Source organism: Salvia splendens, chromosome 10 (genome assembly GCF_004379255.2).
Source record: "Salvia splendens isolate huo1 chromosome 10, SspV2, whole genome shotgun sequence".
In the NCBI taxonomy this organism is placed as follows: domain Eukaryota; kingdom Viridiplantae; phylum Streptophyta; class Magnoliopsida; order Lamiales; family Lamiaceae; genus Salvia; species Salvia splendens.
Window position 1 is genome coordinate 5,853,076 of NC_056041.1, and position 25,488 is coordinate 5,878,563.

A 25,488-nucleotide genomic window follows, 5' to 3' on the forward strand; every position below is an offset into this window, starting at 1 on the left:
TACGAAGCAAATTTGCAAGACCAATCCCAAATTAACCGGAAACAAAAGAAGAACCACTAGCCTCTCTCAAAAGTTAAGTGAATTAGTTAGATTTGTTTAATTAGGGTGTGTTCACCTTTCTGGATATAGAAAGATTTGGGCTTAATTATGAGCATTAAAGAGTTTTGAGTGTGTTTGATACAAATCTTGCTGGCTCTAATCTATAGATAGCCACGGCCCTGCACTGTAGCCTTAATAAATTTCCTTTCAATTCTAATAAAACCATCTCAATTCTAATCTTAGATTCTAGATTATACTAGTACATCACCTTATTGGTCAAGAGGGGAAAGTGTCGTGTGATGGGGTACGAACTAAACAACTAAACCCTAATGGCGAGCCCAATAGCAGTGACGGCCCATTAGCCCAAAACCCAAGAAAGAGTATCAGTTCGGCACGACCAAAGAGTTCAGTTCGGTTCGGCACAACCAAAGAGTTCGGTCGCAGCCTACAGCTCGGTAAAAGCCAACCAATCTAGCTCTACTCTCAGATCGGCAAAAGAAGCAATCAAGCTCTACTCTCAGATCGGCAAAAGCTGATCGGCAAAGTTCAGCAGTTCGGTCTCAGTATTCGACCGAACAAGGAGATAGTGGACCCATGCAGGACCTCCACGACCTCCACTACACCCACGATCTATTTAGTGGTATGAAGCAGTTGTCAACCTGCAAGCCACGATCTTGGTTCAAATGTATAAATAGAACTTAGATCAGATAGACAAGGGTTAAGCTCTCTAGATATCGAATCTCATATAGCAAGTCAGTATTGTAAGCTGTAATCCAGATCAAGCAATACAAATTTGCCCTCCTTTCTTCCCGTGGACGTAGATTTACCTCAGTAAATCGAACCACGTAACTTTCTGTGTCGTGATCTATATTTATTACCTGCATTTATTACCATCAAAAATTCGCCCAATCATCACTGGCGCCGTCTGTGGGAAACAGAGAACCAAATCTGTGATAAAAGCGAGTTTTTGATCCTCTTCCACCAAAAAAATGCATACCAGATCACATAATACCCGTGCTTCCGTCCGTGATAACCATGAGGAAGCTAGTCCAGCCCGTAGGTCTGGAAAACAGCCTCGGGAGAAATCTGTCTCCAGTCCTCACGGTGAAGGAACAAGCCACTCCAGAAGTCGTCGCACCGAGTCTTCCCAGCAGCCCGATTTGAACGAGGCTGTCAAGTTGTTTTTGGCCGAGAAGCAGGATGAATTCTTAACATTCCTGCAAACAGGCCAAAAGCCGGAGACGAAAACGGCGGATTCTCCCTCTCCATCCAGACATGAAAGTCACTACCGCAGTAGTGTCGCATCTCCCCGGAGAAAGAATCCTCACCACCGACATGTTCCTCTTCCTCCTCGTTACCGGAATCACAGGAGAACTCCATCTCCACCATACCGAAGAGATGTCGGGTTCGCCATGTATGGAGCGCTGAAGACTCCATTCTCGGATGATATCACCCGAACTCCGTTGCCGCAGTATTACCGAACTCCGTCAATGACTTATGACGGGTTAGTGGATCCTCATGATTTCTTGGGACGCTATCAGTATAATATGGCGAACCAAGGTCTCAATGAGGTTCACATGTGTAAGCTGTTTCCCGAGCTGCTCATCGGGAACGCAAGGAGGTGGTTTGATAGCCTCCCTCAAGGCAGCATTAGATCTTACAGAGATCTAATGGATGCTTTTCATAGGAGATTCTTCCAGAAAGCGGAAGCCCGAATCACTTCGGCTCAGCTGCTTTCTATTCGTCTAGGTCGCGATGAAAAAATTAGCGACTTCATGACGAGGTTCCACAAGGAATGCCTACAAGTAGATGATCTCAATGATCTACTTGTCATTTCGGCATTCCAAAATGGAATACTGCCAGGAGCTCTCTACAGGAAGCTCGTTGAATGCAGTCCGCAAACAGCTCAAGAGATGTGGGACATTGCGGACCAGTTTTCTCGTGCCGATGAGGCAGACCGTCGAAAACGGTCTTTAGACAGCTCATCCAGAGGAGACAAAAAGAAGCCCGACCATAGCGATCAGGGGCTTCCTCGCCGAACTCCTTTTGAAAGAATTCAAAGGGCACCGGTACAAGGCAGATTGGGACCACGTCTCGATCTTGAGAAACCGCCCGCTCAGTTCGTACCATTGAACAAGTCGAGAGCGGAAATTTTCGAACTGCATTCCGATATGTTCGAAAAGCCAAAGCGGATGACGAAATCGGCCGCGTGCCGAAGTCAGGATAATTATTGCTCCTTCCATCAAGACCACGGTCACGATACCGAGGAGTGCCGACATTTGGCTGCAGGTATTGATGTTCTTGTGAAAGCAGGGACGTTAAAAAAATACCAAAGCAAGCAGCCGAAAAAGAACAAGAAGCAGAGAGGTGCGAACTGCGCTCCTCAGGATCTGAAAAGGCAACAGGATCCCGAAGACGATGACGAGCCGCAATATGATGGAGTAATCCAGACTATTGACGCTCTCCCAGCCGGGAAGACTAAATCGTCCCTGAAGTCAGAGCGCAGAGGCTTCAATCGAGAGGAGCCAACGCATAAAAGGCTGAAGCAGGACGAAGTGATTACATTTTCAGATGCCGATCCCGTCCCGGCCATCTCTTCTCATCAAGACGCCATTGTCATTCAAGCCGGAGTGGCAAACAAACTGATCCACAGAGTGTTCGTGGATACAGGAGCGTCAGTTAGCATTCTTTTTAAAGAATGTTTCGATAAACTGGAAGTGGATCCAGCTCGGCTCAGTCCGGCTCCGCTTCCTCTGAAAAGTTTCGCCCAGGAGGACACCCGCCCTGAAGGTATTATCAGCCTTCCGATTACGGTGGGAAGAGCGCCTACAAGCTCCAGTACGATGATCGAGTTCTTTGTGGTAAAAGCTCGGTCCCCGTACAACATTATACTGGGAAGAGACTGGCTCAACACAGTTCGGGCCATTTGCTCTACTTATCACCTCACCATCAAGATCCCCACTAAAGGAGGGATAGCGGTCATCCGAGGTGATCAAAAGAGAGCAAAAGAGTGTTTGCAGATTGCGCTTAAAAGTGCCGAGCAATCAGATCGGCACCATCAAGCATAGCAATCACAGCAGCCGGAGTCAGAGGCAGGCGAAATGACCGAAGTCACACCGGAGCCGAACTCGATGGAAGTTCGGTTATATGAAGATGATCCATCCAGAACGGTGAAGATCGGTTTCGCGGGAACACCTCTACTCCGGGAAAAGACCATCCAGCTCCTCAAAGAGTACAAAGACGTCTTTGCGTGGTCACCGTTGGACATGACCGGAGTGCCCCCCGAGGTAATCACACATCGGTTAAATATTGATCCTTCAGTCCGGCCTATAAAACAGAAGCAAAGACTCTTTGCGGCAGAAAGAAGTCAAGTCATCCATGACGAAGTCCGCCAATTACTGAAAGCGGATGTGTTATTTGAAGTGAAATATCCTTCTTGGGTGGCCAACCCTGTGATGATCAAGAAAAAAGAGGGGGGATGGCGGATGTGCATAGATTTTACCGATCTAAACAAGCACTGTCCTAAAGATTGCTATCCCCTTCCGAACATAGATAAAAAAGTAGAAGCTTTGATAGGCTTCGAAATTTTTTGTTTTCTTGATTTATACAAAGGATATCACCAAGTTTTAATGGATGAGAGTGATGCTTCAAAAACGGCTTTCATTACTGACTTCGGCATTTTTGCTTACAAAAAGATGCCATTCGGTTTAAAGAATGCCGGAGCCACTTATCAAAGGATGGTTGACAAGCTATTTCGGCACCTAATCGGAAAAGAGGTTGAAGTGTATGTTGACGACATAGTCGTTAAAAGCAGAAGCACTTCGGAGTACGAAGACAATCTCAAGTCCACTCTCGACGTGCTCCGAAAAGCCAACCTCAAACTCAATCCCCAAAAATGTACCTTTTTGGTAGATTCGGGAAAGTTTCTAGGTTGTTGGGTTTCAAAGGAAGGACTCAAGGCAAATCCGCTAAAAGTTCAAGTTGTTCAGAACATGGCAACGCCGAAGTCCATACATGATGTGCAAAGGCTAACTGGATGTCTAGCCGCACTGAATAGATTCCTTTCCCAAGCAGCCGAAAAGCAAATGCCGTTCTTCAATGTGTTGAAGAAGGCACCAAAGTTTGAGTGGGGAGTCGAGCAGAAAAAGGCTTTTGACGAGCTCAAAAGTTATTTAGCCGAGCTTCCTATTCTCTCTGCTCCAACAGATGCCGAAGTGATATTCTTATACTTAGCGGCATCTGATCAAACCATTAGCGCGGTGCTTGTACGAGAAGAAGGCCTAAAGCAGCTTCCCATCTACTTTACAAGCCGAGCATTAAGAGGTCCAGAAACAAGGTATCAACCTCTGGAAAAAATTGCTCTGGCATTAGTAAATGCAGCAAGGAGACTACGGCCATATTTCTATGCTCACAAGGTATGCGTCTTAACCGATCTTCCACTTCGGCAAGTTTTGACTAAGCCTGAAGCATCAGGCAGAATTGCCAAGTGGGCCATAGAGCTGGGAGAACACTCAATAGAATATCTACCTCGGAAAGCCATCAAGGGACAAGCCTTGGCAGATTTTCTTGCAGAGGCAAAGTTCGATCAAGCAATCCCTGTTATTGCCGAACAGAAAAATCCTGCCAATGACGAACTAACACAGCCCCAGGAATCCGAAGTAGAGCCGCCGGACTGCTGGAGTGGATTCGTAGATGGAGCTTCGAATAAGACGGGAAGTGGAGCTGGTATTCTACTTATCGCTCCCGACGGACACGAGGTAACTTATTCACTTCGGTTCTTATTCCCAACTACTAATAACGAAGCCGAATACGAAGCCCTCCTTGCCGGACTTCAATTAGCGCAAAGTCTATTTGTCAAATCTCTCAAAATCCATTGTGATTCACAAGTCATAGTGAATCACATGCTGGGTACAAGTGAAGCCCGAGATGAGAGGATGAAAAAATACTTGGACAAAGCGCAAAGCATTAGCCGAAGTTTCTCTTATTTTCGGATAATCCGCATTCCCAGAGCGGAAAACAGCCGAGCAGATACTTTAAGTAAGTTGGCCTCATATCCGAGCTCAAAGGTGGAGGAATTACTACACCGAAGCATTGATGAAGCTGAGGTACATTCAGTAACCAGCTCGCCGAACTGGATGACGCCGATCTTACAGTATCTAGATCAAGGACAACTGCCCGAGGATAAGAGAGAAGCTCGGAAAATCACATGCCGAGCACTTCGGTACGAACTTCATGAAGGAGTCCTATACAGAAAGTCCTACCTTCAACCGTTATTGCGATGTGTAGGACCAGAAGAGACGGACTACATCCTTAGAGAAGTTCATGAAGGATCTTGCGGTAGCCACATCGGAGCTAGAGCTTTAGCTAAAAAAGTTCTGAGATGGGGATATTATTGGCCAACTTTGGTACAAGAAGCAGTGCAGCTCGTCAAGACATGTACGAAGTGCCAAATCCATGCAAATATCCCAAGGATGCCGCGGACCGATCTATGTGCTATGCAAAGCCCTTGGCCTTTTATGCAATGGGGCATAGACATAGTAGGACCACTACCACAAGCTCCTCGGCAAATGAAATTCCTTATCGTTGCCGTGGATTACTTCACGAAGTGGGTGGAGGCTGAACCATTAGCTACGATAACGAGCTCGAAGGCATTGGATTTTGTCTGGAAGAACATAGTTTGCCGATTTGGCATACCCCATATCCTCATTTCGGATAATGGGACTCAGTTCACCGACAAGACATTCAAGAATTGGTGCCAAGAGCTGAATATTCAACAGCGGTTCACTTCGGTCTCTCACCCACAAGCAAACGGACAAACGGAAGTAACAAACCGTATTCTGGTGAAAGGGTTAAAAGCTCGGTTAGAACAAGCCAAAGGACAATGGGTAGAAAATCTTCCTCAAGTCCTATGGTCTTACCGAACTACACCAAAAACCTCAAACGGTGAAACTCCGTACAGTCTGGTGTACGGCACTGAAGCCGTGATTCCGGTTGAGATCGGTATACCCAGTCCCCGAACTCTTAATTTCTCAGCAGAACTGAATGAGGACGGACTGAGAGCCGAACTAGATCTTGCCGAAGAAAGAAGAGAATTGGCCTGCATAAAAGCAGCCAAGTACAAGGAGCAAGTAGCCCGGTATTATAACCAAAGGGTGAAAAAGCTGCAATTTCAAGTGGGAGATCTCGTCTTGAGAAACAATGAAGTAAGCCGAGCAGAAAAGCTGGGCAAACTCGAACCCACATGGGAAGGTCCATATCGGGTGTCAGAAGTCCTCGGCAAAGGGTCTTATAAATTGACTCACATGTCAGGAGAACAAGTACCCCGAACATGGCACATTTCCAACCTCAAGAAGTTCCATTTGTAAGAGACAGTCCGGTCAGTCAGTCTTGTGTCTAGTTCGGTCCTAGGGGTATGTGCTTTCTTTGTTTTTTACTTGTTTTTCATGCTTGTCGTTTTATAAAAGTTTAAAACCTTTTTCGTCTTTTTTATTTGTCTTTATGTGCGTTGTCTCTCTATGTGCGTGTCGTCTCTTACAAATGTTACTGAGGTATCTTGTTCTTTAAAGGCTGATCCCCTTTTTAGAACATGTATTAAAGACAATTGTGAGTCCAAGCTTCTCAGGAAGATACAAGACTCCACAATTCAGCTTAAGAAACAAGCAGTTCGTCTGAAACGAACTGCAAAAAGGGAAAGTCCGATCCGAGCGATAAAACTCGCCAAATTAGGACAAAGGGAAAGTCCGATCCGAGCGATAAAACTCGCCAAATTAGGACAAAGGGAAAGTCCGATCCGAGCGATAAAACTCGCCAAATTAGGACACAAACCAAGTCCGGTCAAAGAAGATTTTACTTCATAAGACCACTTCGGTTAACAAAGGGAAAGTCCGATCCAAGCGATAAAACTCGCCAAATTAGGACACAAACCAAGTCCGGTCAAAGAAGATTTTACTTCATAAGACCACTTCGGTTAACAAAGGGAAAGTCCGATCCAAGCGATAAAACTCGCCAAATTAGGACACAAACCAAGTCCGGTCAAAGAAGTTTACTTCATAAGACCAAGGACGAGTCCGGTCAAAGAAGTTCACTTCATAAGACCAAAGACGAGTCCGGTCAAAGAAGTTTACTTCATAAGACCGAGGACGAGTACAATAAATGAAATAAAAAATCGCTGAACTGTAAGTACGCAGTGATAGAAGCGAAATAAAATCGCTGAACTGTAAGTACGCAGTGATAGAAGCGAAATGAAAAAAATTTCATTTATTAAGTCTTGTTCGGCATACAACTCCGCTGCCCTACGAGAAGGCGTTACACTATTACAAAGGACTATTCTACTGTCCACGGTTGCTAAAGTTAAGCCACCTATTCAAAAAATCCTCGTGAAGCCGAGTTCGGGCGTTCCGGGCAGCTGAAGAATAAGCAGGTCGACGAGATGCTCTGATCGACCTACCGCCTCTTCCCTGAGTCCGGGAAGTTCTGGCACCTCGGCGGCGAAGAGTCTCTTCACGAAGCATTTGTTGATCTTGCTCACTCATAATCACAGCTCCTCTACGAACTTCAGTCCGTCCTTGTCTTGACGTTTCCGGTTGCTCCTGAGTCCGTTCTCGTCTTGACGTTTCCGGTTGCTCCTGAGTTCGTTGCTGATTTGGAGTAGGATTTTGAGCAAGTGGATCAGAGGTTTGAGCTGGAGTGTGAGCATCTGTTGGCGGGAAATGCCTAAGGAATCTCTCGATTGAAGGACGCCGGGAAAGAATGATGTCGTACCGAGAAGCCCAGCGCCGCAATGATTTCACAACTTGTTGGCAAGCCGAGCTCTCCAGCGCATTGTTCCTCCGGAGTACATGAAGCTCCTCCCACAGTTCATCAACTTGATTCTGAACTTCAGATATGCTCATTCCCCCGCGTCCGCAGATGAAATCCTCATATGCAGTCCTCTCAGCGACGACAATATCCAGCTCGGCCTCCAGATCCTTCCTTATGGACTCTAAGTCCTTATTGTCGGACTCCAGCTCCACTGAACGAGCCAAGAGTTCGTCATACTTCATCTGGTCCTCTATGGCTTTTTTCTCAGCTTCGTTTAAAGTCGAAGAGTATAGCCGCTTCCAGTGAAGTACCTCCAGCTCCTTGGAGTTAAAGAATACAAAGCAGCTAGGTCAGTTCGGCATTTCAGCTTACCGAGCAGGCAGTAAACCACAACAGGAGTAAAAGAGATCAAGAAAAGCTATACGAAGACACGAGTGTAGAAAGAAAATTTTTTCATTCATAAGAAAAAAAAATTTTTTACACAAGGAGGGCTTCAAGGCCATTTTACAAGAAGGAAGAAAGAAACTAAACTAAGAGAAGGGAGACGAAATCATACTCCGCCAGTTTCATCTCCGGCTCCCCTCCGGGTTTCAGCTTCTCCCTCCTTGTCCACCTCGGCTTCAGCCTCAGCCTCCCTACTCCCCCCAGCCTGCTCGGCGCCCCCATAGCCGATATGCTGCACCTCCTGCTCGGCCTGCCCGTCGCCGGTCTGCCGATCCGGCTGCTCGGTCTCCTTGCCGGCCTCGTTTTCCTGCTCACCCTCTCCTTGGAAAATTGGAGCGGGTGAAACAGGTCCCAAGGAGGCAAAGATGGCCTCCATGTTCTCGTCCCGGTCAGCTCGGCAATTACGGACTCGGTCAGCAGAAAGCAGGACCGAGGAAGACGCGAGCTCGTCAAGGAGCGGCAGACTCTGAAGACGAGCTGCAATTTCTCGGCCATACAGCGGCAGGACGACTTCGGGTCCCTGCTCAGCATTATCGGTCATCAGTTTCAGCAGATCACCGATAAAGGCCGAAAATTGATTGCTCAAAAAGAGTTTCTCTGCGAAAACACGGAGAGCCTCCCCCTGAGCAACCACGGCGGCAGCCTCCCTCTGTTTCGACTGCTCTCTCTGGATGACGAGCTGGTTTTTGGCACGCTGAGCTTCATCCTGAGCCGAGATCCTAGCGGCCCTTGCCTTCTCAAAGTCTGCCCGAGCCTGTTCGGCCTGGTGACGAGCAGCATTCAACTTCCTCTGCATCTCAGCATAATCGTTGGACGCTTTGGAGAGCTCAACGGCGACGAGCTTGGAGAGCATATTGTTCCTCTGAAAATGGAAAAAGGAAAAAGTCAACAGAGGGGCCACAAAAATATAGGAAAAAAGCAAGGCCAGAAAATCAAGAAGAGAATTCACCTCTACAAAGTCCGTTGGCCATGCAAAAGGCTCACAGACCTGTTCCGAAGGGGCCGCCAAGACAATGTCTTTCTCCGGCGCTCTTGGGGGTTTCTGAATCTTCCCCTTCCCCTTTGCCGAAGTCGACTCCGGCTTTTTTGGATCCGAAGAAGAGGTCTTCTGCCTCTTCGGATTCTTCTCGGCATCAGACGCCGAGCTGGTGGCTCTCTGTTTCTCCGGCTCCTTAGATTCGGAGGATTTGCGACCGAGCTTGTTTAGCATGTTCACTGCCAAAAAGCAAGAAAACAAGGTTAGTCTTCGTCGTTAAAGCAGTAAAGCATAAAAAAGAAATCCTCACCCTCAGTCTCTTCGTCCGAAGACGAGATATCGAACACGAAGTCACCCTTGACGAGCTCAGATTCCGAGTACTGTTTCCTAATCATAGGAATCTTATTAAGCTCGCCCTCGAGCTCGTTCAACGGTTCTAACCGAGGATGAGGAATTACGGACTTCGGCCCTCTCCAGGGAAAGCCCGGAGCCGCTGTCCTATTGTAAAAAAAGAAACGATTTTGCCATTTCGGCCATTTGGTTTTACAAAAGGCTCTAAAGGGCTGTAAAGGGATCAAGTAAAACCAAGATCCCTTCCTCTTAAACTGGAAGAAATTAAGGATTGCCCTCAGAGACAGATCCTTATCTAGCCTACGCAGTTCGGCAGCAAAGGCCGATAAGTGCCTCCAAGAATTCGGAGTCACCTGACCTAAAGGGAGTTGGAAAAAATCAAGAAGCTCTACAAAAGGTGGGGGAAGAGGGAAACGAAGCCCGCATTCTAAGCAGGCTTCGTAAACGGTGGCATAACCCTCCGGCGGCGAGTTAGCCCTATGATCGTCGTCGGAAATCACCACCTTCCCCCCGGGAAGAAGATATTTTCCGTGTAGGGATATCACAGTGTCCTTACTCAAGATGCTGTGAAAGTATTCTACGGTCTTCTCCCCGGACTCTTTCCGGCTAGAAGATCCCTTACCCCCTTTCCTACTGCTACCTGACTCAGAAGAAGAAGAAGAAGAAGACATGATTCTTACTCTTTGAAAGTCTGAAGAAGTTCTGAAGAAATTCTTGAAGGAGCGGAAGGAAATTTTGCGCAAAAGAGAGAGAATGCAGAAGAAACAATAGCAAAAGTGTTCCAATGATGGAAAATGGTAATATTTATCAGATTCACAGAGGCATTTCAAATCCGTAGCGCCGTTTCAAATCCCCCTTTTTCTGGATTCAACGGCCGGATTTGCTATCGCATTTAATGCAGACACGCGCATGGCACGTCCCCTGACGTCAGCCTCCCCCTTACACTCATCCAAAATGCCGAAGTGATTCACTTCGCTTTTCGGGGGGGTAGTGATGGGGTACGAACTAAACAACTAAACCCTAATGGCGAGCCCAATAGCAGTGACGGCCCATTAGCCCAAAACCCAAGAAAGAGTATCAGTTCGGCACGACCAAAGAGTTCAGTTCGGTTCGGCACAACCAAAGAGTTCGGTCGCAGCCTACAGCTCGGTAAAAGCCAACCAATCAAGCTCTACTCTCAGATCGGCAAAAGAAGCAATCAAGCTCTACTCTCAGATCGGCAAAAGCTGATCGGCAAAGTTCAGCAGTTCGGTCTCAGTATTCGACCGAACAAAGAGATAGTGGACCCATGCAGGACCTCCACGACCTCCACTACACCCACGATCTATTTAGTGGTATGAAGCAGTTGTCAACCTGCAAGCCACGATCTTGGTTCAAATGTATAAATAGAACTTAGATCAGATAGACAAGGGTTAAGCTCTCTAGATATCGAATCTCATATAGCAAGTCAGTATTGTAAGCTGTAATCCAGATCAAGCAATACAAATTTGCCCTCCTTTCTTCCCGTGGACGTAGATTTACCTCAGTAAATCGAACCACGTAACTTTCTGTGTCGTGATCTATATTTATTACCTGCATTTATTACCATCAAAAATTCGCCCAATCATCATCGTGCACACGTGCATGGGGCTAAGAGATGGGAAGATTGCTTTTTGCGGGCTGGCTGGCTCGCCCCGCCGCCTCCCCAGAACATGACTCGTGACTGACTGTCGCGGCGTCACATCCCCGCAAGTCCACTATCGCCCCGAAAATGCCCTAAATTTTGTTAATTTTTAATAAAATCATTGTCTACATAGTATTAATCTCAATCACTTTGCCTTTTTTTTTTTCCGAATTCGCGATTAAGTATTAATATTATCATATAAATGGGTGTTATACTTGTAAGTGTTGTGGACATAGTATAGTAATTGTGACTTAAGTTCAATACGTATAAAATAAAATGAGAAGATAATTTTTTAATTAGATCATAGAAAACAAGTGATATTGCCTACATTAAGCGTGAGGTAATTACACGCGCAGTAGCCGTTGTTTCCCGCTTCGCTTTTCCATCTCTCAACTTCTTCCACTACGCTCCTCATCGATTCCACACAAATACTATTTCCGGAAATTTTGTTTCAGAACCGCACGACATGGCCGGATTTTACTGTATGAAAGCTTTCACCTCCCTGTATTTTACTTTCCAAGTCTACATGATGCTTTGATCGGTTTTTCTTTTTATTTCAGATTACTATTTTGTGTCTGATTTTATCTGTCTCGATGCACTATCTCCGCTTCTGTTTGCTATACTTGATTTTGAAATTTCTGCGAAAGTCTTAGATCTGAAGCTATTTTCGTTGCCATTGCTGCCGAGAATTTCAGTTTTCATGGTTTACCCATTATCCTCCACACAAATCACTCACATTCTCTATCAAGCATTGTACTGTTTTACTGTTTAGTTCTCTTTTCCTATTTTTCCTGATGATAAATTATGTTCGTTGATCGCGCAGAAAAGTATATACGAACAATCCAGGAGCTGATTTTGGAATACTGATATTTTTATCTAGGGGCGGAGCCAGGATTTTATTGGAGAAGGCAAAAATATAATACATAGAAAAAATTATGTATTTGAGAAGGGGAAATGTGGTTAAAGTACATAATTAAAAGTTTATGTATAAATATATAAGAGAATGAGTGGATGAGGAGGGGCAATTGCCCCATGTCCTCATAAGGTGGCTACGCCCCTGTTTTTATCAACCTTCTGTTAAAGCTATGGGAACGGATGTTGGTAGACAGACTGATATTCAGGAGGTGAGCCTTGCATGCTACCTTTAATCCGAGATCGATCATAGAATTAGACCTGAAGTTGAATTTTGCTTGTTTTGATCAGTCACTTCGAGAACCTTATCAAACCCTTTGAAATTATTGTGTTACTTTCCTGGAAGAATTTCTGTTTGGTTTATTATGCTCATAGTTTAATTTCGAAAATATTGTATCGTCAGTTTTTCATCTCTTTTATTGGTTCATATAGAGTTCACAGTAATGGATTTATGCACTTTAACATGTTAGGAGAAAATGACTGATCGTCGGAGTCTCAGTAGCAACAATCGTTACTGCAGTCAATCCACGAAGATGTCTGTAGGAATTCTTGTTCATTCTATTTCCAATGCCAAAACAAAAGGCATCCAGGAGCCAGGGGCCCAAACTGTAGAAATTGGAAGTTGCAGCAAAAAAAATAGTCTCAGATGTCGTGAAGGGCATTCCCCACCCATGGAAAAACACGTGATAGTTGAACCGAAGAATGCCTCCCCTTGGGTTTCAACTAGATCTTTCAACCCAAAGATATCTTCTTCAGTCGCAGATAAAGATACAGAACGTACACCAAGTTTCCCAGCCACCAGAAGAACATGCCCCACATCAAAGATATTAGAGAAAGCATCTGCAGCCCATTCCATCAAATATTTTGCTGCTAAGTCTTTCTTAGGATCTGATGTATGCAGACAGAAGAGTTCTGGTAGAGAGAACTGTTCAGTGGAGAATGGGAATGTTGATAATGTAGAGCATGTTGAGAATCCGGTATGTTCAACTGAACAAGGAGTTCAGCAAGTGAAAGAACAGTTACAAGATAAAGATAGGAACAAAGAAACTGGGGGCCGTGAATCTTTGAGGATCAAGCTGTGGGAGATCTTAGGAGATGTTTCTTCACCAAACAAACAGCCTCCCAGTCTTCAGTGTGAGGAATTGCATCTGAATCAAGGGAAGAACGGGAAGCAAAGTCCTATCAGAAAACTAAACCTTGATTCGGACACTATCGAAAATTATTCTCAAACTCAAATTTCCACAAGGCCAATAACTCGTTCTTTAGCCCGGATGAAAGCTGCTAGAAAACTGGGTGGTAAGACTGAAGCAACAAATTCTATCAATAGTAAAGACTGTCAACGAAACAGAATTTTTTCATCCAAAGGAGATCTATCTGTGGGATCATATGGTAATTTCATCGATGGTTCTTTACCTTCTAAGGGAGAAAAAATTATGGGAATGAGCTCTCGAGCAGAGACAAATCAGGGTGTAAGGCAAAAAGATGTAGAAGAGAGACAGCAGTCAGAGAAGAGCAGATCAAAACCAGCTGTGGAAAAATCAATGTTGCAGAAGAATAAAGTTTCCAATGCCAGCAGTTCCACTGACAGAAGAAATGATGTAACTGTCGAGCCAGAGAAGGGTACCAAGAATAGTTCTTCATTTGAGTTTTCTCTTAATGCAATGACTGATCAAAGGGGTGTTCAGAATCCAATGGTAGTTGAAGCTTCGAAGAAGAATCTACAAGAAGACATACCTGATTCTCTGTTAAAAAGGAAAAGGAATTCTCTTCATCCACAAAAGGGTACCAAAAATAATTCTCCATTTAAGATTCCTAATGATCAAAGGGATGTTCAGAAGTTGATGGATGTTGAAGCTTCAAAGAAGAATCCTGAGGAAGACATATCTGATTCTCTGTCAAAAAGGAAAAGGAACCCTGTGCATCCAAAAAGGGTTACCGAAAATAATTCTTCGTTTGAGTTTCCTCTTAATGCAAGGACTGATCAAAGAGATGTTGAACAGTCAATGTCTGTTGAAGCATTAAAGAAGAATCTGCAAGAAGACATTTCTGACTATCTATTAGTAAAGAAAAAGAACACTATGCAGCCCAAAAAGGATACCAAGAATAATTCTTCATTTGAGTTTCCTCTTCATGCGATGACTGATCAAAGGGATGTTGATGTTGAAGCTTCTAAGAAGAATCTGAAAGAAGACATATCTGATCGTCTGTTGAAAAAGAAAAGGAACACTGTGCATGATCCTTCATCCCCTTCCAACATTAAGTCACGAAGTAGTTTACAGAAAAGTAATCAAGAAGAACTTCATGATCAAATTCCTGCTGAGAAAATATTTAATAGAACAGGCATACAAAGCTTCAAAAGCTTTCTGAGTTCAAAATCAGCTTACTGCAGACCAGATGTGCAACAGGAAATTTCCATATCCTTAACTACTTTCAGCAAAAATATTTATGAAGTGGCACTCACGAAAAACATTATTGTTACACTGTTGACAGACCTTTTGCTTCCTTAATTAATTTAAAGGTTGGTAGGAACAAACAGAACAATAGTCCGACGAGAAGTATCTTTGTGAAACCAAATATCATAATGGATGAAAACAGTGATAACCAGTCCAAATCATTAACCGATGAGACTGATTCTGAGAGCTCTGGAGATGGATCTCGTAAAGGCTATTCCCTTCACCTAGTATCATTTATATTGGTCAACCTATGTTCCACTTATTTTCTTTAAACACTGAATCTGTTACATAACCATGCTGAATCATATGTATTATTTTGATGGACACAAGCATGATTATGCTCTTACATATACAGTGACTATTATTTTAAAGAAATTTTGTCAGGTTGGTGTGCTAATGTTGTAAAGTGCAGTGTACCTTGTGGATCATCATATAAGCATCAATACGTTCTGTTTTGTATGCATCATGTTAAGCATCATGCCATGGAAATGCAGATTGCAAGGAACCAGAGGAATTGTCTCCTGAAATTTGTATATCTGAAAAGATTCTACATAATTCCGATAAAATTCTTGATAATGAAAAAAATGTTGGAGTGGTTGGATCTAGTCCCGCATCAGATTCATCAAAAGGTTTATTAATTCTAGCAAAAGACCTTCTACTTCCAACAGTGGGCTAGCTCCCTCATTTTATTTGTCTGGTTTAAATTATCTTTATTTCTTCGTGCTTGTAACCTCTCTTTTTGCCTCTGCTAAAACTAGGAGGGGTACAGAATACTAGTGAGCTTGAAATGTACATGGAAGAGAATCAGGAGGATGGCCTGACCAGGTATTCCTGTCACTGCTAAGTAGAGAAATAATTACGGGAAAGAGCTATTCTGATGCTACCGTTTCTTTATTCGAATGAAACCTAGGGCTGTAGCACTATTTACTGTGGCTCTGGGTCATGTTAAGACCAAACTGAAGTCAATTAGTAGCACAAGGTCTGCCGATATTCTGCGTACTGCAGTTGAGGAAATATTGTTACGATTGCAGAATGCTGAATCTCTTGTTAAAACAGATGTGTAAGTGCTCTACAATTTCAGATCATAGAATTATACAAGTATTTATCTAGTAGTAATAGATTCTGCATCCAAAGGCTTTTTCTCTTAAGCATGATGCTTGTGTATCCAGGGGAAAGCTGACCAATCTGAGTCATTCAAAAAGCAAACAGCTGGAAACTAGATTTCAAGGTACATGTTTGTGGAACTTAGCTTGATAAGTTGTCCAAGTTGTAGACGTTTTGGGTGATCATGTACTGTATTAGACCTAGCTGCATATGACATGGTATTAGTTCCTGGTTTAGCATTCATGTACTGATGCTAATTTAGGTGTATCCTATTTGAAGCTTAAAAAGTTAACTAGCTTAAAAATATTTGACCCTTTAGCCTGCCAATTGCACTGGGTATCAGCTAAAATGAGCTTTCCAATGCATTAGTGTGATCGATATTATGCCATTGATTAGTGAAGACAGGGAAGGGAATGGTATTATCAACAAAAAGTCAGGATAAGCATCTATGTAAAGAATCAAATCGTGCAGTGTTTTAAGAATGATTAGCTAATTTGCAGACTGTTTATTACTCTTGGCTCAGTGACGTTAGTGGTCATTGCATCCGTATAGTACTGCTAGCTATTAGCTACTGATTAGGCTGAACGTTTTAATAATTAAAATTTTAGTATTGCATCATTTTGTCTGACAATTAAATACATCACCTTGTAGACTCCATATATAAGAATTAAACACCCACTACCAAAGAACTAAATCTCATTTGCAGGAGCTAAAAAGATTACATTTGTTGGTTTACTTTAAAATGGAAGTCTCTGGGCTCTTAGATGCCATTCTGCTTTCAGAGTTTTCAGATATAGATGACACTCTCACCAATCACAGACCTCTACCCGCCCAGTTGGTTATTAACAAATTCTAGAATTTCAGTTCACTAGGATATTGTAAGTACTTGGAAGAGATGTTTATGTTCCTCTTAAGTTTCTTGTGAACATGCATTGTGTCATACAGAAAAACAGGACCAGTTGCTTGAAATACATAAAAGGTTCAAAACAGCTGTTACGCAGCACCTCCAGAACTGTGGTAGCCTAATAGAAGATCTAGAAGAGCATGAGATTGAGCTCAAAAGATCGGTGGAAAAGCAAAGTATGATAATCAATCTCAAGTACTACTTTGTTTGCGTCATGCATTAAGTGTGCTGACAATATGCTGAAGTTTGTAGTTTTACCAATTTAAACTTCTTCATTTATATTTTCGATATGCATAACTAACCTCATATCCTAGTTATTCAGTCACGAGTCAAATATGAAACAGAAACAACAAATAATAACTGTGTTTCAGTCAATCAGTAATTAAATATAAACCTTGCGAGCTTGTCGTATAACTGTGCATCCAGTCTTTGGTACGTTCTCCCATATGAACCTTTTGCAACTTTTGACATGTTGTTTTTTGCCTTCGGTAAAAACTGAAAAACATCACAGTAAACATATCAGGATGGTCTTAATTTTTTAATTTTCACTTGATACTGATTTTGCCGAATGATTTTATATGCTACTACTATGCTAGGAGATATAACTGCTGTATCGACTAATTTATTTGCTATAATACTCTGACGATAGATTTTTATAATCATGGACTGATGTCTCCTCAGGAGCAGCGCATAAAAAGTTAGTGTCACAAGTGGAGCAAGAAATCAATGCACAAGTTGAAGATGCTGAAATCAGAATCATGGCTGTCCAAGAGGTGAGTTAAATTTAATCGGAATTTGGTGTACATTAACTTTTACCATTGTGGGGTATTGCAATGGTTGAAGCAGTATGTTTGAAAAGATTTTTTACGCATAGTCAGTTAAGATAGATTTTATTTTTCCTATTCGTTACTTGTATGAAAATTGAAAGTCAAGTTATTTCTGATACGACTTATGGGATAGCTGTCAATTTTGAAAGCATTAACTCATTCCAAAAGTAAATAATCTCTTACTTTTTCCCTCATTCACCTATGGTACTAAAGTTTTGTTTTGATTTTGCAGATGGCTAGGGGAAAGATGCTTCAATTGAAACTAGCGGTGGCTGAGTGCTTGAAACATGGTGGCTTAAGTTGAGAGATATGAATGTGTTGATATAAGTTGGTGAATTGTAAAATCTTTGCTTATTTTACAGCTAAAAGCGACCCATATTCATTTGTGATGTTTTTGAAGTTAGAGAGCAAATTGCTGTGTATTTAGTTAGATAATATGGGATACTACTGTTTACGTTGATATTATGGATAAAGTTGCTTGTTTTCCTTTGTGTGGAGGAAAGGAGGTGAGGAGGCGTGAAGGGGAGGGAGACAAAAGATGAGTAGCTGGCACGTGAACTCACGTGAAGTAGAGTATGGATTTGAGGTTTGAAGGGAGGGGGGGTGTGCCCCACCCTTAACTAGAAAATACTCCAGGATAGTGACAACTCAATAAGCCCTCAAACAAGCATCCCTATTGATGGATTAGATAGAAATTAATCTCGTGATATACTGTTTGGTTGGATTTGGAAAAATTCGGTGGGTATTTGTCTTGGGGCAGTGCCACGCAATATTAGTCTTGACTTTCGGGCCAATTTAATCTCGAACACTCCCGCCCCCCTATATATATATATATCTCTTACATTAACTCCCATCACATACCATACCTGTCTATTAAGGAACCGCCTTGTGTGTGTGTGTGTGTGTATGCTTCTTCACCTTTTCCTGTTATATCAAGAGAGATTTTTGCATCTCATCAATCTGAAAACTTTACTAGCTAGTGTCGCTTTTAATGACGAAAACTAGTGCTTATTCAAATACATCACCCAATTGTCAAGATTCAGAATCATCATTTTCAGGTCAATATAATGTTAATGGATCAGCCATGCAAGCAATCAAGAAGAGTAAAAGAGCAGCACTTCTTCATTCACATAAAAAGGTCAGCTTTTCTTCTCACTCATAACTTACCCAAATTCACTACCTTTTTGGTGATTTTAATTTTTTGTTCTTCTCCGCAGAGGAGAGATAATAAAATCAAGAAAAGGCTTTGGGCACTGCGAAACCTCATACCGAATTGCACCCAGGTTTGTATTTTGTATTTATGCATAAAAACAAAACTGAATGAAATTTTGCTCTAATTTGAGTTGCATTCTATTTTATGAATCTCCCCAGATGGATAAAGAATCTGTCCTTGATGAAGCTATTGTGTACCTAAAATGCCTTCAGCTTCAGTTACAGGTGACTTTTATTTCATGAACAAATACAGCTTATTATTTTGATTTATGTGCAACAACTTATGATACGTTGGTCACAGATTATGCCAACTTATGCTGGATTATGTGTTCCACCAGCACCCATCACTTATCCTCCTCACTTATACGGTTTACCTCTTACCGGATTAACTGGATATCGAACCGGCCTTGAGATGCCAAAACCACAACCACCATGAAGATCTTGACCTCAATTCTTGTCTTCCCAAATGAAGTTACTCTAGCAATAGATTTATCAGTCCTTTGCTTGTTAGTTTGTGTTGACTTAAAAGCTCATGTGTTTTGGAAATGATTATCTTCACTCAAGAAGAGTAAAAAAAATTCTAACTTCATACGCTATTATGAGTGACAAACTACCAAAGTGAAACTACATGTTAGTCTTCCTCAGCTCTGAGAACATGAACAACAATGTCAAGGTTTCTTGTAATTTCCGAACTCATACGTGTTGCATCTCTAGCATAAAAAGTTAGTTATTGAAATTGATTTTAAAAAATACATAAGAATTAAATTTCAATTTGCAATTTTATTTAGTCAAAGTTATATAGAGAAAATAAATAAATGATCTTTAATTTTATTTATTACATGGTTATGAATTAATTGAAGTGATTAATGCCTTGTACTTTGTGGCCCACACTATGAGGTTAAGCACAAAGGAGACCTCATATTGAAAAAATAGGTGAGATGTATGTAAGGTTGCGTATAAATCAAATAATTTTGCTTAATTCTATTTGAACTTTATGATGCGAATTAAATACAAAATACTGTACTGATTTAGTATATATTCCATTTGACATTTTTAAATATTTGATTGGAAATTCACACGTAATAGATATATTTTTAATAAAAACTAAGAATAATTTACAATCCTTAAATCATGAAGAATTTATGGTATTGGATTCAATATTTTCATTTTGAAAAGAGGTTTGTAGACAATTGTAGTCTAATTTTTTCGTTACCTATGTTTCGACTTGTTAAGTGATGAAAAACGAAAAAATAAAACTATATATATGGGAAGAATACAAAGCACTTAGTAAAACAAATAAAAAAGAAACTAAAATTTCCATAAAATAGAACCAATTTCAAATAGTACAAGAAACGAATTGCTAATAAATGTAGTTAGTGGAGAAGACTTGATTAGTCTTCGGCCTCATTTTCAAAATTTTTTTATATTTGAATTACTTCTTTATTGCTTTTAAAATGTAAATTAAAATATGCACTAATTATATTTTATGGTTCCAAAAAAGTAAAAAATTTATATACAAATTATTAATATATGACCATAATATTATGCACGTTTCATATAATATATATGTGTCCATATATTTTAATTAAATGCATAAATAAACTAATTTTTTTCTCAAATAAATCAGTATTTGGTGGTAGATTTATTGAGTACTATATTACTCCCTACTACTCCACATATGATTTTTTTTTCTTTTTTGAGTTAAAATAAGTCTCCATTTGAACCTTTTCTCATTGCATTAACTGACATTTTGAGTTAAAAAAGCGAAAAGACCGAAATATAAAACCAGAGTGAACTACAAGGGATTATGAACGAGATAAACTCATAGTTCAAGGATATTTTTGTAGTTCATTCTAAATTTAAGTTCTCGTTATACAATTCACTCTCTTATTTATATCGAGAATTGGAAATTTGGAAAGTTATTTATAAAAATAAAATTTGATTAAATTTGAATATTCACATAATCCATTGCTTCACGTCTCGTTGTGAGATTTTATGGGTTTGCGTGCCCGCGAAAAGATAAAATGGAATCTTAATTGTTTCATTTCATAGGTTCATTGCTTAACCAATCAATCGAACAGAACACAACCTCTGAAACATCACGATCATGGCGGCAGCAACAGCATCGACGGCGAGGATCGCCTTCTTCTTGCTCGTCCTCGTACTTGCCACGATTCAGGTACTCATTTGCTTTATCCTACACTTCATCGCGATCCAATTCAGTTCAAGTTATTGCCTCGAGGTCAACGAATGACTGCCTAATATACGCTGATTGCTCTGATTCTGTGTTCACCAATTCTAATTTAGGTCTTTAACTTTACGAATTAAATCGACGTTTCAGTTCAGCTCTAGACTGTTGTAGTATTTAAACATGCTTGTGCAACTCAGCCCTAACTGTTTTAGAACCAGTCAATACACCGTTAGGTTTTGGAATAAGAAATTCGGAATCCACCGAAATCACTTCTAGATGAGATCAGTGTATTTTGATTCCTTATCAATCGAAACATACTACTCTTTAAAGTGTTACTGCTAAGGAACACGCTTATCACGAGTGTCAGTTTGACAGTATTCGTATGTAGCATTTACTTACAAGGAGTTACAGTCGGTTAATTTCTACTACAGGTCATTGCAGGGAATACTGGTTCTCAGCTAAAGCTGGATAGGAAGATTCTTCAGGTTCTTTTTTTACAGACATGAAAAAGGATACATATATTCTTTCTTTTCTTCTTTGTTCATTCTATATTTAAGCCGAAGCGGAAAATAATGTAGGAATCTGCTGTTAAATCAATCAATGACAATCCTCAAGCCGGATGGAAAGCTTATATGAACCCTCGATTTGCCAACTATACAGTATGTTTCTTGCTTAGAACTTTCTACAGATGCGCATATTCTATAATCCCCACATGCTCATTTAACTCCCTACATCATATCCCCGAGAATAAATAATAAACATAAGAATATGTGTGAGAAATCTGCTACTATGATCTCTAGGTTGGCCAATTTAAGCACCTTCTTGGAGTTAAACCAGTACGAGAGGGTGATTTGAAGGGAATCTCTGTTGTAACTCATAAAGAAGGTATTGATTTGCCAAAAAAATTTGATGCACGCACAGCCTGGTCTCAATGTAGCACAGTTGCGGACATTCTAGGTTGGTTTTTTTGCCTTTCTGGTTTATGTTTCTTCAAGAGACTTGCTAACTGTTTTGATTCTTTTTCCCCTCTATCTTGTGTCTTCCACCCATAATATTTCAAATTGAAGATCAGGTAACTTGCTCCACTCGTCTACCTACTCCTCATGCTTGAATAATTATATTTGGCTATTCTTACCTGATTTGTTTTCTACTTATTAGGGCCATTGTGGGTCTTGTTGGGCTTTCGGTGCTGTGGAGGTCCTCTCAGATCGATTCTGCATTCATCTCGACTTGGTTTGTCCTTGAATTTACATTTCCTGATGCAACAAGTTACATTAGTATTAGACTCAGGATCACAAGTATACCTAATTGTTTCACTCCCTGTTTCATAGAATATCACTCTTTCGGTCAATGATCTCTTAGCATGCTGTGGCTTTATGTGTGGTGATGGTTGTGATGGAGGGTACCCGATTGCAGCTTGGCGATACTTTGTCCGCACTGGGGTTGTAACATCAGAGGTAGCCTTTTCTGTTATGAACAGAAGGAGTTGCTTTTTGGCTGATCTCCAATTTGCATTTGTATATAACTATATATGCAGATTGATGTGATATTTTTGGCAGTGTGATCCTTACTTTGATCATACTGGATGCTCACATCCTGGATGTGAACCTGCATATCCCACTCCCAAGTGCGAGAAGAAATGCAAAAAAGAGAACCTGCTCTGGAAAGATTCAAAGCACTTCAGCGTCAATGCTTACAGAATCAGTGCTGATCCTTACAGTATCATGGCTGAGATTTACAAGAATGGACCCGTTGAGGTCTCTTTCACCGTCTATGAGGTAAAAGGAGAAATTAAAGTTCTTATTACCCATGTTTAATTTGGTGCAGAGGAACGGACAAGGAATGGGTATGGTAGGGGGTGGGGGGGGGATAACTTACAATATCCTAGCCCCACCAAAATAAAAGTAAAACAGAGGGTTATGAAGGATCCCCAACAAAATATTGATTCCCATCCCCTGTTATTCATTCCCATAAACCGAGTTCCTCCTCAGTTATAATAAAGATTGTAAGATGCTGATTCATGTTCTTTTTGGATGTATATTTTTGGAGGCATAGACCCCTTGCGATTGCTTTGCTATTTATTATAAATCTAGATTGTTGGCATTAATATTATTAAAATTGGCCCAATCATCCCTTTAGAAGGCCTTATAAGGAGGGACATGGTTATCCAACTTACTTATTGACAGAAAAGTCTCATTATTCAGTTCTTATATTTTTCTTCTCACCTCTCGAAATTGTGTTCACTATTGAGCTTTTGTTCTGTTCGTCCCAGGATTTCGCTATTTACAAGTCAGGAGTTTATAGTCACATAACAGGTGATGTGATGGGAGGTCATGCTGTTAAGCTGATTGGCTGGGGAACTACTGATAGTGGAGAGGATTATTGGGTAATAATGGCCTCTTTGAGATCGTAATGACTTGAGTTTGATGCAATTGTTGGATTGTTGACTTACTTTTGGTTTATTCATGCAGCTCCTAGCCAATCAGTGGAATAGAAGCTGGGGTGATGTATGTTTTCTGTTGAACCCTTCCTCTTACCTTTGAGATATTTTATGTACCCTGTTTTTTAAGTTGAAATTGGCACAACATCCACCATTTGCTCTTGCAGTTTTTAAGTTTTATATTGCAATTTTATGAAAAATATGCCAAATATTACTAGGGGGACAGATATTATTATTGCCTAGAGATATTGACAAAGTTATAGCTTTACTTTGTTGATGGTAATCTCTGTTTTTGGTTTATTCGTACGATACGGTGAATTCCTGAATATGTTCATTTCGTTGGATGTCAGGACGGATACTTCATGATCAGGAGAGGCACAAATGAGTGTGGTATCGAAGAAGATGTTGTTGCAGGATTACCTTCTACAAAAAATGTGATCAAGAAGTATGGTAATGTCGATTCGGGCCGCGATGCTTCAGTCTGAGAAGAACTAGCTTATCCATGTAATCTGGGATCTGAATAGGCCTAAAACAATTTGTTGGGGCTGGATGAGCATTTGGCATGTACTGCTGCTGTAATATTATTGAAATAGTATACTTATATGATGTTTGACTTCCCACTTTCTACTATTATATTCCTTTTTCTTTTGCTAACTGTTTTTCTGATGACTGATGTGAATCAAATTGTACATTTTTATTCTCCTAACTTTACATGATTTATTTAGTTTGATGCTTGCAAAAGTATGTTTACGGTGTAGGAATGAAGCTCGGATGGTGAAAAAGCTGTCCAGAAAGCTCTCAAAATTGGCCACCCGGCCGGGTGTAGTTTATGCCTAATAATTCTATCCGGCCGGGTATGATTTTCAGAATACGAAAATTCCAGCAAGTCCTCAAAATTGGCCACCCGGCCGGGTGAATTTTATGCTTAATAATTCCACCCGGCCGGGTAAATAAATTCTAACTGCAGTATTGCAGTTTCTTAGGCGGTTTTGGAGAGAGAGTGATGGGACTTTTTGGAGACAAGAAAAGGAAGAGAGGACGTGGGCAGAAGAAAAAAAACAAAAAGGAGGTGATTGGAGAGAAAGAAAGGTGGCAGAGAAAGAGGGGGTAGAGAGAGAGTGAAGTGACGGGAGAGGGGAGAAGAGGTGACGGTGGGACGAAAATTGCAAAGGAAGGGAGATCCAATCTTCATCATCCCGGAGGAGATCCGCTACCATCTACACATCAATTTCATGAGTTCTTCTTGTTTATTGGTTGTTGATGTGTAACTAAATTCTCACGTTGCTCTTAATTTGTGAAAGATGTAAATTACTTTAGGATTCTATGGATTAATATTATTCTATGATCTTTTCTACGGTGCTTTTTACGTTGAATTATAATTCCGGCCTGATTTATGATTCAACCTTGTCTTTTAGCCAATGTCTCTTTAACTTGGTTAAAAGGTGGAAACGTAGATGAAGAGTTTAAGATTTGTATCATGTTCAGCATATGAATCTTGGATAAGTTAATTTACATGTCGTTACAATAATTGTTGGATATTTACTATGCGTCTGTAGGAATGTTTAATTGATTTTGTAAATGAATTATGTACGTTGGAACTTAGAAGTTGGATTAGAGCTTACTATGCATCTGTAGGAGTGATAATCTGATGAGTACGAATTTGATCTTAGTGTTCAGCAAGGTTAAATTCAAGCATCTATGAACATGTTCAGTGTGAGTAGAATGAACGAGATTTTTACAACTTTCATTAGATTAATCTTTAATCCATAGGTTAATTGGTCCATTAAGTTAATTCACATCTGGAGCATATTAGGAGCAACGTTATCTATCTCTTGAGTTTCTCTATTTTCATTCTTTAGTTTTCAATTTGTTTATTAATCTTGTCAAACCTTGTTAAATAGCCTACGCCTCCCTGTGGTTCGATACTCGAAGTACTACAATCGACTCTGTACTCTTGCAGATAGATTGTAATATTAGAGCTATTTTATTAAACTTGTGTGTTCTAAATCCATTAATATAAAAGCTCGAAAATTACACATCAATGACTCTTTGATTCTCAAAGAAAGAAGCCCTTCATTTATAATGTGAAAATTTCTTATGATGACTGATTACAAATTTGTTCAAACAATTGTAGCATGAAAAGGGTTGACGAGATTGAGTATGGTATTCTGT

General features: G+C 40.9%; 3 protein-coding genes across 3 annotated transcripts; all 3 read left to right on the forward strand.

Moving 5' to 3' along the window:
- Nucleotides 1-11,622: 11,622 nt before the first annotated feature.
- On the forward strand, nucleotides 11,623-18,203 carry LOC121752150. The gene is made up of 11 exons (XM_042147056.1): nucleotides 11,623-11,755; nucleotides 12,097-12,397; nucleotides 12,656-14,599; nucleotides 14,704-14,842; nucleotides 15,133-15,267; nucleotides 15,397-15,463; nucleotides 15,549-15,698; nucleotides 15,808-15,866; nucleotides 16,688-16,822; nucleotides 17,328-17,419; nucleotides 17,706-18,203. The coding sequence occupies exons 2-11, from the start codon at nucleotides 12,359-12,361 to the stop codon at nucleotides 17,775-17,777; spliced, it is 2,832 nt and encodes a 943-aa protein (XP_042002990.1). The 5' UTR covers nucleotides 11,623-11,755; nucleotides 12,097-12,358; the 3' UTR covers nucleotides 17,778-18,203.
- A 128-nt stretch (nucleotides 18,204-18,331) lies between these two features.
- On the forward strand, nucleotides 18,332-19,281 carry LOC121752152 (transcription factor PHYTOCHROME INTERACTING FACTOR-LIKE 15-like). Its single transcript, XM_042147060.1, has 4 exons — nucleotides 18,332-18,611; nucleotides 18,691-18,756; nucleotides 18,845-18,910; nucleotides 18,987-19,281. Exons 1-4 carry the CDS (start codon nucleotides 18,465-18,467, stop codon nucleotides 19,119-19,121), a joined length of 414 nt encoding a protein of 137 aa, XP_042002994.1. The 5' UTR covers nucleotides 18,332-18,464; the 3' UTR covers nucleotides 19,122-19,281.
- Nucleotides 19,282-20,688: 1,407 nt separating this feature from the next.
- On the forward strand, nucleotides 20,689-23,970 carry LOC121752151 (cathepsin B-like protease 3). The gene is made up of 11 exons (XM_042147057.1): nucleotides 20,689-20,864; nucleotides 21,308-21,361; nucleotides 21,455-21,535; nucleotides 21,677-21,833; nucleotides 21,944-21,948; nucleotides 22,035-22,109; nucleotides 22,208-22,333; nucleotides 22,436-22,654; nucleotides 23,149-23,262; nucleotides 23,348-23,383; nucleotides 23,667-23,970. Exons 1-11 carry the CDS (start codon nucleotides 20,793-20,795, stop codon nucleotides 23,799-23,801), a joined length of 1,074 nt encoding a protein of 357 aa, XP_042002991.1. The 5' UTR covers nucleotides 20,689-20,792; the 3' UTR covers nucleotides 23,802-23,970.
- Nucleotides 23,971-25,488: the final 1,518 nt, after the last annotated feature.

Coding starts and splice junctions, on each gene's coding strand:
- LOC121752150 (XM_042147056.1), top strand. CDS start 12,359: ATGGGAACGGATGTTGGTAGACAGACTGATATTCAGGAG. Junction 12,398..12,655: donor GACAGACTGATATTCAGGAG/GTGAGCCTTGCA, acceptor TTAACATGTTAG/GAGAAAATGACTGATCGTCG. Junction 15,699..15,807: donor TCTCTTGTTAAAACAGATGT/GTAAGTGCTCTA, acceptor TTGTGTATCCAG/GGGAAAGCTGACCAATCTGA.
- LOC121752152 (XM_042147060.1), top strand. CDS start 18,465: ATGACGAAAACTAGTGCTTATTCAAATACATCACCCAATTGTCAAGAT. Junction 18,612..18,690: donor TTCTTCATTCACATAAAAAG/GTCAGCTTTTCT, acceptor TCTTCTCCGCAG/AGGAGAGATAATAAAATCAA. Junction 18,911..18,986: donor GCCTTCAGCTTCAGTTACAG/GTGACTTTTATT, acceptor CGTTGGTCACAG/ATTATGCCAACTTATGCTGG.
- LOC121752151 (XM_042147057.1), top strand. CDS start 20,793: ATGGCGGCAGCAACAGCATCGACGGCGAGGATCGCCTTCTTCTTGCTC. Junction 20,865..21,307: donor TCGTACTTGCCACGATTCAG/GTACTCATTTGC, acceptor TTTCTACTACAG/GTCATTGCAGGGAATACTGG. Junction 21,362..21,454: donor TGGATAGGAAGATTCTTCAG/GTTCTTTTTTTA, acceptor AAAATAATGTAG/GAATCTGCTGTTAAATCAAT.